Genomic DNA, 14,637 nt, shown 5'->3' on the forward strand with positions numbered 1-14,637 from the left:
CTAGCCTGCAGAAAAAGCGGAAGAGAGACATGATGACATCATCACAGTCAGCCAATCAGAAACTTAAAAATCGGTTACCTGATCAACTGAACCAAATTCTTTCTTTATAAATAATCTGCCGAGGTCTCTGAGAGATATAAAAGGCCCATAAAACCTCACCTATAATCCAAAACCTCTTTTTAGGGCGGATCACAAGCTTTATAAATTCGTTCCTATCTTCCTGCAGGAAATCCTGTGAGTGTTTCAGAGACCCCTCGGATTACACTAAAGCCATGTTCAGCTTATCATTCCAGGTGAGAATCTTCTCTGCCTTGCAATGTATTTGTGGTGTTCATACATTCGGCCTGTAGATGGCACTGTGCTACCTGTAAAACTGATCAGATTATCTGTACTGTTGTGGGTCGTTGGTTCCGGTTGTCTGCTAGAACAGTATTTCTCAACATTTTATTGGTATGTACCCCTTTTAAAACCCTGTACTCACTAAGTACCCCCTAGCATAGTAAACATTATCACAAGTACCCCTTGACAAATATATATTTACTCGTAGTACATGATAATTGGATCTAAACAATTTCCAAGCATTTACTATTGCTTTTAATTAGCTAAAATACTAATTTGGTGTTGTTAAACTAAGATTTATCATTTTCTAAGGCTAATTTCACACCAGGACGTTGCGTTAGAGGGGGCGTTAAGGTCGCATAACGACCCCCTAACTCAACGCCTGGTGGTGCTGGATCTGGACGTCAGAGTGAGCCGCGTTGTGCAGCTCACTCTGGCGTCAGTGATGCCGTGATGCGCACTCTTGTGCGCATGCGGCATCACGTGGTCCCGCCGGCCAATCGCCGCACAGAGCGGCTGCTCCAGGAAGTAAACACTGCACGTCATAACGTGCAGTGCATATTCATTAGCCATGTGCCTGGCCGCTCTCCGCTCCTCCCCAACATTAGTGAGCATGTGCAAGCAGTCTAACGGGGCTCAGCCGCGTCTAAAGTACTGCATGCAGTACGTTGCCTTGTGACGCAGCGTTACAATGTAACGCAACGTCCGCACTGTGAACAGCTACATTGATTTTTCATTACTGTGCGGTGGGCTGCGTTACAAGCTGCTCTAACGTGCGCCTGTAACGTCCCACTGTGAAACCAGCCTAAAACTCTAAATTTGTTATTCTTGGTTAAGTTCCCCCTGGAACCATCATACGTACCCCCTGGGGTACGCGTACCACATGTTGAGAACCTACTGTAGGTGCTAGGAGACACCGAGAGGAAAATGCTTCGTGTAGAGAGCCACTGAAGCCTGAAATAAACCTAGATCCAGTTAATTTGCCCCAGTGACCACTGAACACAACAGTATCAGAGCAGGGGACCGCAAAAAAACTCCTATGTATGAAAGATCTCCTAACACGCAAATCTCTCAAGAAGGGAACTGCATTCTATTCTACCAAAGCCTCTAGCAGCTGGTTAATTAACTAACTAACTAACTGATCAGGAGTGATGGGATTCCCCCCCCCCCCCCTTTTCCCCTCTTGCATTGTCCGCTTTTATGGAGAATACAATAAACCTCCACAGATCAGCACTATATGTTGCAAGAATGGGGGCAAACATTATTTCAGGTTTCTTAACATTTTGTTCTGCGCAGAGATAGAATTAGCCATCCTCTTATATCTCAGCAGCACAATGTCTGATGGGTGTCAATGTGCACTGATTGCTCCAGGTGTGCTGGAAAAGTTACAATAAGTTTCTGCTCTGTTAAAGTGTAACTGTCGGGCATAACATCAAAAATCAATTCTTTATTTTTATCTGGTAAACAAGTAATAAAAATACTAACCAGGCAATCCAAAAGTTAAAACCACTATTACTTTTCTTTTTGATAAATGATCATTCCCCAGTTTACTTGACTTTTATTTCGTACATTGCCGCACAAAGGAAGTTGCAGGGCATGCTGGGTAGTCCTTTTTTGCTTCTCTACTTTCCCCTCAGACTTAACTAATGCAGCCCGATTAGCTGAAGCCTCTTTCCCTCCTGTTTTCCCCTCCCACACCTCTATTACTCTCTGATTGACCAATAATTCTCATGCTAAGACAATGCAATTTCTATAGTGGAGGGCGGGCAATGCATACACAATCAGGCACAGGAGAGTAAGGGAGGAAATTACATCAGGAATGGCTTCAAAATAGTCATAGTAAAAAATGGGAAATGCTAAGAAGGATTTTCTCTTTTTTTACTGTAGAAAAATCAATAAAATCACAAACATGGACAGTGCAATACATAAGTTATGTAAGTAGAGCAAGTATTTATCTACTTATATATGTGGTGTTTTTTTTTGGGGGGGGGGGGGGGGATATAGTATGGCTGACAGCTTCTCATTAAGCTAATTACTCAAGCAGGAAGAGGGGTGTCACTGGGCTTCTCTTATACTATACAGAGGACAACGTAGAAGTACTGATTTTGTGATTGGAGGGAAAAAATGCTATGTGATTTTTCAAGCAATTTTAAGACTGCACAGATGGCAACCAACCAAGTGAAATGCAAAGATCATTTTTAGTAACAGTATATTAGAAAATGTATTCTGTAGCAGTGATGTATGCCACACCATTGTTTAAAGGGAACCTGAAGTTAGAGGGATATGGTGGAGGCTGCCATATTTATTTTATACTATACCAGTTTCCTGGCTGTCCTGCTGATCCTCTCCCTCTAAAGGTGGCCAGACACTTGGCGGGCAATAGACCATCCAATTATCGAATCGGATGTAAATCAGTGCCAATGTGAATAATTACAGGGACAAAATTGGTTGCATGTCAGACGTACTGCAAAATGTCAGTCCGATACGGGGCCTATTGTGACCCTTAGATCCCTTTTACAATCAGTTTCTCTCAGTTATAACTGAAAGATGACTGACTTTCAAAGTAATGCCCATGGTTTCCTATGGCACCTTTCACACGTAACGCGTTTTAACTGAAATCTTTTTCACAATGCACTGCTATGGAAAAAACGCGTACTAACGCATACTAACGCATACCAACTGATTAAGTGTAAATGGGCCCTCACAAGTGGAGTTGCACTTAAATTAGCACATTCCAAGAGTGATGGTTTCATTTCTGATTGCTCTCAACCGCATGAAGGTGAAAAGAGGTGATGATCCCTTAATTATCTCAACACTGAACATGATTGTCTGGGTGTGACGCAGTAACTGGAGAAGTTACTGTCGGTTGTTGCTCACTATCTCTGTATTCCCAGTGTTGTGATTGGCTGTCCAGGCCTGGCCCTCCACACTCTGACCCCATCTGATAACCACAGAGGTGATTAGATTATTCCCAATATCTGGAATTCCATCTCAGCCTGAGCTGCAGAGAGATAAATCCTCACCAGTCTACAGATAGTAATATCTCTACATATCTCAGCATCAAAGTTCATTCTCATCTTCCAATGAGATCCCTTGTGGTCATCTGTGTCACCTACTGCCTAGTACATATTGTATACATGATCCTTTACCCTGTCATTACACAAACAAGTGGATGCAGCCTGCCATAGCAGAAGAAGTTTTTATTTTGAAGTTTTTGAAAATTTGTTTTTCAGCTCTGTCCTCCTGTTGTCCACCTGAATTCCAAATGTTCTGAATTTTTTTTCTAAATTGGCATTAATCTTATTATCTGGAATTATATGACTTTATCCATATAACTAAATGACATAAAAACTAATGATAATACAATTTTGATTATTAAAAAGCACCCAGTTATTTGTTTTTAGTTCACACTGCCTCATTAGGTGTTCATTTTCTTCTTGATTCCTGGTACTCCCCAAGATCCGACTAATACAGATCCTACCTCTGTCTGATATATACTCCAAAATGGGGATTCATTATTTGCACTCATCACTTCCAACGAACTACAAAACAAAGATCAGTTGGCACTGAGTCCTACGACGGGGACTTATGAAGTCTATTGATAGTCTCTGTTCTGCTACTTGCCCCACCTTCCACCCCAAAAGATAATCCTTACATAGCCATTTAATAGTTGTCTCTACCCTCTCTTTCCCTGAAACAAAGACATTCCCTTAAAGTAAGCCCTAGCAAGTCCTACTCCGAAAGTAAGCCCTATCGGCAGTAAGGGGAAAAGGTATGGCAACTTGTGTTTGTACTGGAGTCAGTGGTCTCGCGGGCAGTGTAGTGATTGGCCCAATAACTGAATCATGATCCCACCTGCGATATCATCATGTCCAGTAGAAACATAAGTTGTTGTACTTCTTCCCTGTAACGTTGGGACATAGTGGCTTGGAGCTGGGGAAAGAGGATGCGCAGGGGGGGGGCATCGGAGGACAGCGCAATATGGAGCTGGGGGTAAAAGGAGGATGCAGGGAGACACAGGAGGAGAGGGAATAGAGGAGGATATGGGTACAGAGGGGAACACCAAGAGGACACTAAAGGTACAAGGGGGACACAGAACTAAGGAGGGAGTAGGAGGCGCCCGGTAACAAGGAAGTAATATATTCAATCTATAGTAGATACAGCATTCAGTATTAAATGGTGTGGTCCTACCTTCTAGGTGTCCCCTTTCGGGAAGTATACAAAACATGGGGTTTTCTTTTGTATAACGATTTTATTTTGCACAAGACAACGCGTTTCACGGTAAAAAACGCTTCTTCAGGTCAATAGCAGTGCCTCTGTAGGATAGCCTCTAGGTATCCAGGCGCCGTTTTCACAGGAGGAGAGGGGATAGAGGAGGATATGGGTACAGAGGGGAACACCAAGAGGACACTAAAGGTACAAGGGGGACACAGGGGCACACAAGAGGTCGATTCAGCAGAGGAAGAGGAGGCACAGTGGGGAAAGCAGGAGGACACAAAACAGAAATAAGACATCCCCTGAAAATAAGCCCTAGCACATCTTTTGGTGCTAAAATTAATATAAGACACTGTCTTATTTTCGGGGAAACACGAGTAAGCACACAATATGGTCTCTTCACAAGACGTAATTAATAGTGTGTTTATAGGTTAAATATAGGTAACTGTTATTCAACAAGATTCTACGATATTAACATTTGTTAACGAAGAAGCTAAAAATGTATGCAAGATCCCTACTGTCATTTTATTGCTTGTTTTTTTAGCAATTAGACTTGTTTATATGCTTGTTTTAAAGTGTTTATTCTGAAAATCAATAAAAATATTAACAACAAAAATGATGCTAAAGAATCCTACTAAGATGATGTTTTGACCCCCAAATGCCAGTGTGATCCCGAACAATGACACGCTGATACTTGGGGGTCACAGAGCAATGACACGCTGATACTTGGGGGTCACAAAGCAATGACACGCTGATACTTGGGGGTCACAGAACAATGACACGCTGATACTTGGGGGTCACAGAGCAATGACACGCTGATACTTGGGGGTCACAGAGCAATGACACACTGATACTTGGGGGTCACAGAACAATGACACGCTGATACTTGGGGGTCACAGAGCAATGACACGCTGATACTTGGGGGTCACAGAGCAATGACACACTGACACTTGGGGGTCACAGAACAATGACACGCTGATACTTGGGGGTCACAGAACAATGACACGCTGATACTTGGAGGTCACAGAACAATGACACGCTGATACTTGGGGGTCACAGAACAATGACACGCTGATACTTGGGGGTCACAGAACAATGACACGCTGATACTTGGAGGTCACAGAGCAATGACACGCTGATACTTGGAGGTCACAGAACAATGACACGCTGATACTTGGGGGTCACAGAACAATGACACGCTGATACTTGGGGGTCACAGAACAATGACACGCTGATACTTGGGGGTCACAGAGCAATGACACGCTGATACTTGGGGGTCACAGAACAATGACACGCTGATACTTGGGAGTCACAGAACAATGACACGCTGATACTTGGATGTCACAGAACAATGACACGCTGATACTTGGAGGTCACAGAACAATGACACGCTGACACTTGGGGGTCACAGAACAATGACACGCTGATACTTGGGGGTCACAGAACAATGACACGCTGATACTTGGAGGTCACAGAGCAATGACACACTGACACTTGGGGGTCACAGAACAATGACACGCTGATACTTGGAGGTCACAGAACAATGACACGCTGATACTTGGGGGTCACAGAACAATGACACACTGATACTTGGAGGTCACAGAGCAATGACACACTGATACTTGGAGGTCACAGAACAATGACACGCTGATACTTGGGGGTCACAGAGCAATGACACACTGATACTTGGAGGTCACAGAACAATGACACGCTGATACTTGGGGGTCACAGAGCAATGACACACTGATACTTGGAGGCCACAGAACAATGACACGCTGATACTTGGAGGTCACAGAACAATGACACGCTGATACGTGGGGTCACAGAACAATGACACACTGACACTTGGGGGTCACAGAACAATGACACACTTTCACTTGGGGGTCACAGAACAATGACACGCTGAGACTTGGGGGTCACAGAACAATGACACACTGACACTTGGGGGTCACAGAACAATGACACACTGACACTTGGGGGACACAGAACAATGACACACTGACACTTGGGGCACACAGAACAATGACACACTGACACTTGGGGGTCTCAGAACAATGACACACTGACACTTGGGGGTCACAGAACAATGACATACTGACACTTGGGGGTCACAGAACAATGACATACTGACACTTGGGGGTCACAGAACAATGACATACTGACACTTGGGGTTTACAGAACAATGACACACTGACACTTGGAGGTCACAGAACAATGACACACTGACACTTGGGGGTCACAGAACAATGACACACTGACACTTGGGGGTCACAGAACAATGACACGCTGACACTTGGGGGTCACAGAACAATGACACGCTGAGACTTGGGGGTCACAGAACAATGACACGCTGACACTTGGGGGTCACAGAACAATGACACGCTGACACTTGGGGGTCACAGAACAATGACACACTGACACTTGGGGGTCACAGAACAATGACACACTGACACTTGGGGGTCACAGAACAATGACACACTGACACTTGGGGGTCACAGAACAATGACACACTGACACTTGGGGGTCACAGAACAATGACACACTGACACTTGAGGGTCACAGAACAATGACACACTGACACTTGGGGGTCACAGAACAATGACACACTGAGACTTGGGGGTCACAGAACAATGACACACTGACACTTGGGGGTCACAGAACAATGACACACTGACACTTGGAGGTCACAGAACAATGACACACTGACACCTGGGGGTCACAGAACAATGACACACTGACACTTGGGGGTCACAGAACAATGACACACTGACACTTGGGGGTCACAGAACAATGACACACTGACACTTGGGGGTCACAGAACAATGACACACTGACACTTGGGGGCCACAGGACAATGACACACTGACACTTGGAGGCCACAGAACAATGACACGCTGATACTTGGAGGTCACAGAACAATGACACGCTGATACGTGGGGTCACAGAACAATGACACACTGACACTTGGGGGTCACAGAACAATGACACACTTTCACTTGGGGGTCACAGAACAATGACACGCTGAGACTTGGGGGTCACAGAACAATGACACACTGACACTTGGGGGTCACAGAACAATGACACACTGACACTTGGGGGACACAGAACAATGACACACTGACACTTGGGGCACACAGAACAATGACACACTGACACTTGGGGGTCTCAGAACAATGACACACTGACACTTGGGGGTCACAGAACAATGACATACTGACACTTGGGGGTCACAGAACAATGACATACTGACACTTGGGGGTCACAGAACAATGACATACTGACACTTGGGGTTTACAGAACAATGACACACTGACACTTGGAGGTCACAGAACAATGACACACTGACACTTGGGGGTCACAGAACAATGACACACTGACACTTGGGGGTCACAGAACAATGACACGCTGACACTTGGGGGTCACAGAACAATGACACGCTGAGACTTGGGGGTCACAGAACAATGACACGCTGACACTTGGGGGTCACAGAACAATGACACGCTGACACTTGGGGGTCACAGAACAATGACACACTGACACTTGGGGGTCACAGAACAATGACACACTGACACTTGGGGGTCACAGAACAATGACACACTGACACTTGGGGGTCACAGAACAATGACACACTGACACTTGGGGGTCACAGAACAATGACACACTGACACTTGAGGGTCACAGAACAATGACACACTGACACTTGGGGGTCACAGAACAATGACACACTGACACTTGGAGGTCACAGAACAATGACACACTGACACTTGGGGGTCACAGAACAATGACACACTGACACTTGGGGGTCACAGAACAATGACACACTGACACTTGGGGGTCACAGAACAATGACACACTGACACTTGGGGGTCACAGAACAATGACACACTGACACTTGGGGGCCACAGGACAATGACACACTGACACTTGGGGGTCACAGGACAATGACACGCTGACACTTGGGGGTCACAGAACAATGACACACTGACACTTGGGGGTCACAGGACAATGACACGCTGACACTTGGGGGTCACAGAACAATGACATACTGACACTTGGGGGTCACAGAACAATGACACACTGACACTTGGGGGTCACAGAACAATGACACACTGACACTTGGGGGTCACAGAACAATGACACACTGACACTTGGGGGTCACAGAACAATGACACGCTGACACTTGGGGGTCACAGTACAATGACACACTGACACTTGGGGGGTCCCAGAACAATGACACACTGACACTTGGGGGTCACAGAACAATGACACGCTGACACTTGGGGGTCACAGTACAATGACACACTGACACTTGGGGGTCACAGAACAATGACACGCTGAGACTTGGGGGTCACAGAACAATGACACGCTGAGACTTGGGGGTCACAGAACAATGACACGCTGAGACTTGGGGGTCCCAGAACAATGACACACTGACACTTGGGATCCCATTTAGTCTTAAGCCTGGTACACACCATGCAATCCCGTCAGATAGATGGGTCAAACAGATAATTTCCAAAACAGGTCCGATCTGATTTCCGATCATTTTTCTGATGGATTTTCATAGAATCAGAAAATCGCTCAGAAAAAAACAATTGGAATTCCGATCGGATCTGTCGGTAATTATCTATTGACCCATCTATCTAATGGGAAATTGCATGGTGTGTACCAGGCAGCTTAGGCTCTCTGCAATAATGGTTTTTGATGCTGTACTTGTTTTCCATGTCTGAAGGTGTTTATTTTTTCCCCTCTAGTCTGCACTGGAGAGGGTGATAAGCTCTCAGAGATATGACACAAGGGAAGATTTTACAGTAGTCTTACATCCTGTCCTGCATGTAGTGAGTATCACCCAGATGAATGCTTGCTTCTATGTATATTGTAATAAAATTAAAGAGAAGTACTACAGAAACTGCATCCTTCATGCATGACAATTCTAGCTGGTAGTTTAAGTTTAATTTTATTTTTTTAACTTGTTTGAAATCAGAAGGGACAGATACTTGCTAAGTCTGTGCTGGGTGCTCAGTTTGCCTTCCAGACCTAAAAGCTTCTACTGATTACAAAAGTTAATGTATTAAAGACGTATATCATATATGACTTATTTCTGTTACAGGAGGATTCCAGCGAGATGAACATAAACACATATGGGGAGGTGTATGGGGTGCAGTGCTCTGTACAGGTCAGTTATGGGACAAAATGTCATGATTGTCTACAGATTTATACTTTATTACTTTCCAACGGAACGATTGGGAGGGTAGTCCTATTAGTGACTGGAAATATGAACTGGCAGCATGAGTCACTTGCATCAGGTAAGATAGACAGGAAATGCATGGCAAGGCCTGTTACTCTTTAAATTCTTGATTGCAAATTCTAGCACATGTACGCTATAAATTACATATAGGAAAACTGCCTGCTAAAGACTTTTACTTTTGCCTGGAGATTTGCTATTTATTATTATTATTATTATGTTTAACACAGTCGTGCTAAACTCAAATACAAAGTGGGCTGAAATTGTACACTGGGACCTAGTCGTGGGACAACCTCAATGTCTGGCCACCTTCTTCTCTTATACAGTTCCCAGGTGACTGATGGCACCTCTTCCCTATACAGTTCCCTGGTGTCTAGTGGTCCTCCCTCCCCTATACAGTTCCCTGGTGTCTAGAAGCCCCCACCCTCCCCTATACAGTTCCTTGGTGTCTAGTGCTTTCCTCCTCCCTCCCCATATGGCTTCCCTGGTGATCTAGGGCTTTACCTCCAATTTAGCTTCCCTGGTGGTCTAGAGTGGGCCAAACATAATGCAAAGTGTGGAAACCCCTTGATGGCCAAATTTAATGGTTCTGAGGGCCAGATTTGGCCTGCGGGCCGGAGTTTGACATGTATAGGTTTAACATCTATAAACAATATTAGATGGTTGCGGTGAGGAACTCTGATGAATGTATTGGTGATGATGACAATTTTGGCTCCACCCACAGGAGACAACATTCCTGAATACACACAAGAACAGCCCCTACCTGTGGCTGAGAGACATGATGGGAACGGAGGAGAACGGCCCACAGGTAATTCAAAAATGTCACCATAAGTATTTCTGTATCATTGGAATTTTAAAGCACACCTACTGTCCCCAGTATGTTTGACTATGATCACTCTGTGCCACAATAATATCCCTAGATATGATATGTGGTCAGAGTGGTTTTCTTTGATGGAAGAAAAACTGAACCGAAACTGTGATCAGACCCAAGTCTCTGCGCTAACCCGGCTTATTATTATTATTTATTGAATTTATATAGGACCAACATATTGCGCAGCGCTGCACAATATGTAGGCAGGGCCGTAACAATAGACCCTGCAAGGGACGCAGCTGTAGGGGGGCCCAGAAGCAGCAGGGGGCCCGTGGGGAGAGAATTTTCCCTTCCCTGTCCCGAGAGACTGACAATTAAGGGCACCCAGAGAGAAAAAGCTTTCTGCTCTCTGCACAATTGTTCTAATGACTGCATCTGCTCAACCAATGATAAGGAATCATACAAAGTTTTGCAATTTGTAGTCCGCCCCGATTCAGTGTTCAGCAGGGTCTTGTGTACAGTGCTGCTCTACCCCCAGCCTCTGTAATCCTCCCCAAATGGGACCCCATCCAAAGTTTTGCAGGGGGGCCCAGTGGTTTCTAGTTACGCCCCTGTATGTAGGAATACAGACAATGATAAAAAGGGTGACCAACAGCTCAATACAGGTAATAGACAATAGATACAACAATACAGGTAATAAGCAATAAGATACACAACACAATACAGGTAGTAATGCCAGATAATACACTGGAGTGGTAGTGCTAATAATACAAGTTCACGTATTCTGGGTCGGGTGTACAATCAAGTATGATGCACAAGGGGAAAGGGCCATGCCAAACGCTTACAATCTAGAGGGAGGGGTGGTGACATGAAAGGAGGGGGGTGCATCAAGAAGTTCTCGGAAAAGAGAGAGTTAGGGCAGCATCGAGGTGGGGTAGGCCTCCTTGAAGAAGTGAGTTTTGAGTGGTTTTTTTTGAAGGTGGTGAAGGAAGGGGCAAGCCTTATGGGCAGTGGGAGGGAGTTCCACAGGATGGGAGAAGCTCTAGCGAAGTCCTGTAATCGCGTATGGGAGTGTGAGATGCGTGGGGTGGTTTGGAGGAGGTTGTTGGAGGAGCGAAGTGGATGGCCAGGAGTGTATCTGGCTGGATAGTGTACTGGTTAAGGGCTCTGCCTTTGACATGGGAGACCAGGGTTTGAATCCTGGCTAGGTCAAGTACCTATTCAGTAAGGAGTTCAAGGCAAGACTCCCTAACACTGCAGGGTGGCCTCTTGAGCGCGTCCCTGTGGCTGCAGCTCTTGAGCGCTTTGAGTCCGACAGGAGAAAAGCGCTATACAAATGTTTGGATTATTATTATTATTATTATCTGCTGAGTGCTGACCAGGTCAGAGATGTAGGTAGGGCAGGACTTTTGTATTGATTTGTAGGCCAAACATAGGATCTTGAAGCTGATTCTGAAGCAAAGTTTGGAAGCCAGTGAAGGGATTTGCATAGGGGAGTCGTGGAAAAAGAGCGGTGGGAGGAGTAGATTAGTCTGGCTGCTGAGTTCATGATGGATTGTAGGGGGCAATGTGGTTCTGAGGAAGGCCTGACAGGAGGGTTAAAAGATAAATGTGTACATAACAGAAATGTTATGAATCAGATAAGGATGAGTGCATTTGCCAAAGCCAGTTACTTTTTTTGGCACAGTTGTAGCATTTTCCGTGAGGTTTTCACCATTTTGCGATTTTGCATTAAAGTCTGTGGAGCTGGATGATTGCAGAAGCCCACAAACATGATATAGACACCATACAGCAAGGCTAACCAAGTCTACATGTCAAAGAAAATAAAGAATTTTTCAAAAATATCTTATCGTTTTTGAAAAAAAAAAAACTATTTTAAAGCCAGTTTTACATGTAATTTTTGCAATGCGCTGGGGATGTGATGCTTCTGCCATATGCCACTGCAACGCTAAAAATGACTAAAAAACGACCCTACGGCATATTGCACCAATAGGGTCCTATGCATAGCGGCGCACAATACTCCTTCCTCCCCCCCCCCCACCCTCCATCCCACACACCCAGCTTGCCGCCCCTCAGCCCTTGGCGTACTCCCTCCCTGCTGGACAGGAATTTTGTTGTTACTGGGATTCCCAGATATCCCTGTTGTATTCCGTCGTCCTGTCCATGCGTGGCGCAATGCCGCTGCCAACTTTTTTAAAAGGTATGCGTCGCCAATTGACTTACATGACTTTCGCAACCTCTGTATTGACGCGGAAGTGTGGCAGTAACACGCTGCTGACTTTGCAGTGGCTCCGCTGGGATTTGGAAACATCTGGTGCAACGTGACGAGGTAAGTGTGCAGTGCTAGGCACCATTGCCTTGCATTGCTCTTGTGTTACCTTGCAGGAAAACAGGATAACGCAACGCAAGTGTAAAAGGGGCCTAAAAGATGGAGGGAAGATACATTTTAAATCAGCGCAGTGCCATATTGAAGCGGATTTTGGCTTATTCTAGACAAGAGACAGAACGTTTATATTGTGCTTTTCTGCTGGCGGACTGAAAGCGCTTCAGAGCTGCGATTGATAGAGAAAAGTAACAGATCAGGGCACCGACCACATGCGTAATGCAAACATCACCTTTAATCCATTTCCAGCAACCTGACAGTAAGTTACAGTATATGGCATGCCTGACAGCTGTTTCGCAAGTAGACACTTGCTTCTTCAGAGGCAGAACGTAAACGGTTTTATCTGCTGCCTCTGACGAAGAAAGTGTCTGCGAAACGGCTGTCAGGCATGTCATATAACCTACTGTCAGGTTGCTAGAAATGGATTAAAGGGGACGTTTGCATTACGCATGTGGTCGGTGCCCGGATCTGTTACTTTTCTCTATCAATCATTGCAACTTCTCTGTCTAATGGCACAAGTACCGCACCTGCTTCTTTCAGCAGTGCCAAGGCATTTAGTGCCAATCTACCTCTTTTAAATCCCTGCTTCAGAGCCTGCAACCACTTACCTGGATCATTAGGGAGCCTTGCCCAAGGACTCTTTACTGTTTTACATACTGGTTTGAGCCTGGTTTCAAATCCTGGTCCAAGGCTCAAATGCCTACATCAAAGACAGCAGCCTTAACCAGTACGCTATCCATGCTATTGTCACCAGCAGGGCCGGATTTACCATAAGGTACTATAGGCTTGTGCCTACAGGTGCCTTATGTAGGAGCAGCAGCTCCGCTAACTGAATGTCCCACTACCTATTGGGAAAGGTAAATAAATAATGCTGGGGTGGGGGGGAGGCATTAAAATGCATTTTAACAGGAATATTAAGGAAAAAAATCATTATTTCTCAGTTTTTAGCCATTATAGCTTTAAAATAATACATTCTACCATAATTAAAACCCACATATTTTATTTGCCCATTTGTCCCGGTTATTACAAAATTTAAATTATGTCCCTATCACAATGTATTTCCAATATTTTATTTGGCAATTAAGGTGCATTTTTTTAGTTTTGCATCCATCACTATTTACAAGCTTATAATTTTAAAAAATATTAGTTGTGTACCCTCTTCACATGCATATTAAAAAAAGTTCAGACCCTTAGGTTACTATTTATGTTTTTTTTTTTTATTGTAATTTTATTTTATTTTATTTTTTATTTTTTTAGTTCACAGGAACTACAAGGAGGACGTGACTTTTTTTTTTTTTTTTTTAGAAAGACCGCGGCCTCTGAAAAGAAACAGTCGATTTTTCTTAGATTGATGAATGGGAACAATGTTTCCACTCATTGATCTCCGGGCTACCGAGGGGAGCATGCACAGTAGCCTTTTGGACATGAAAGTCACGTCCAAAAGGCAAAAATAGTTAATGGGGTTACCAAATACTGGGAAAATCTGGCTACCTATTCAGGGGAGGAGGCATGCCTACCTAATATAGGGGTGTGGCCTTTGTTGAGAGGTGGAGTTTAGGGCGCCAGAACGCCTGTGCCTACAGGTGCCTGAGCTGTAAATCCGGCTCTGGTCACCAGATGTGCTATCAGAGGCAATGGTAGGAACAT

General features: G+C 44.7%; 1 protein-coding gene across 1 annotated transcript in view; it reads left to right on the forward strand.

The window, feature by feature from the left end:
* The first annotated feature begins 210 nt into the window (after window positions 1-210).
* The window catches only part of LOC137570963 (phospholipase B1, membrane-associated-like), a 183,190-nt gene continuing 168,763 nt past the window's right edge, over window positions 211-14,637 (forward strand). Inside the window, exons 1-4 of the mRNA XM_068279650.1 lie at window positions 211-293; window positions 9,306-9,389; window positions 9,662-9,727; window positions 10,521-10,604. Of these exons, the coding sequence (XP_068135751.1) occupies window positions 273-293; window positions 9,306-9,389; window positions 9,662-9,727; window positions 10,521-10,604 (255 nt within the window). The 5' untranslated portion in view covers window positions 211-272. The remainder of the gene's footprint in view (window positions 294-9,305; window positions 9,390-9,661; window positions 9,728-10,520; window positions 10,605-14,637) is intronic.

The sequence above is a fragment of the Hyperolius riggenbachi genome, chromosome 4, assembly GCF_040937935.1.
Source record: "Hyperolius riggenbachi isolate aHypRig1 chromosome 4, aHypRig1.pri, whole genome shotgun sequence".
NCBI lineage: Eukaryota > Metazoa > Chordata > Amphibia > Anura > Hyperoliidae > Hyperolius > Hyperolius riggenbachi.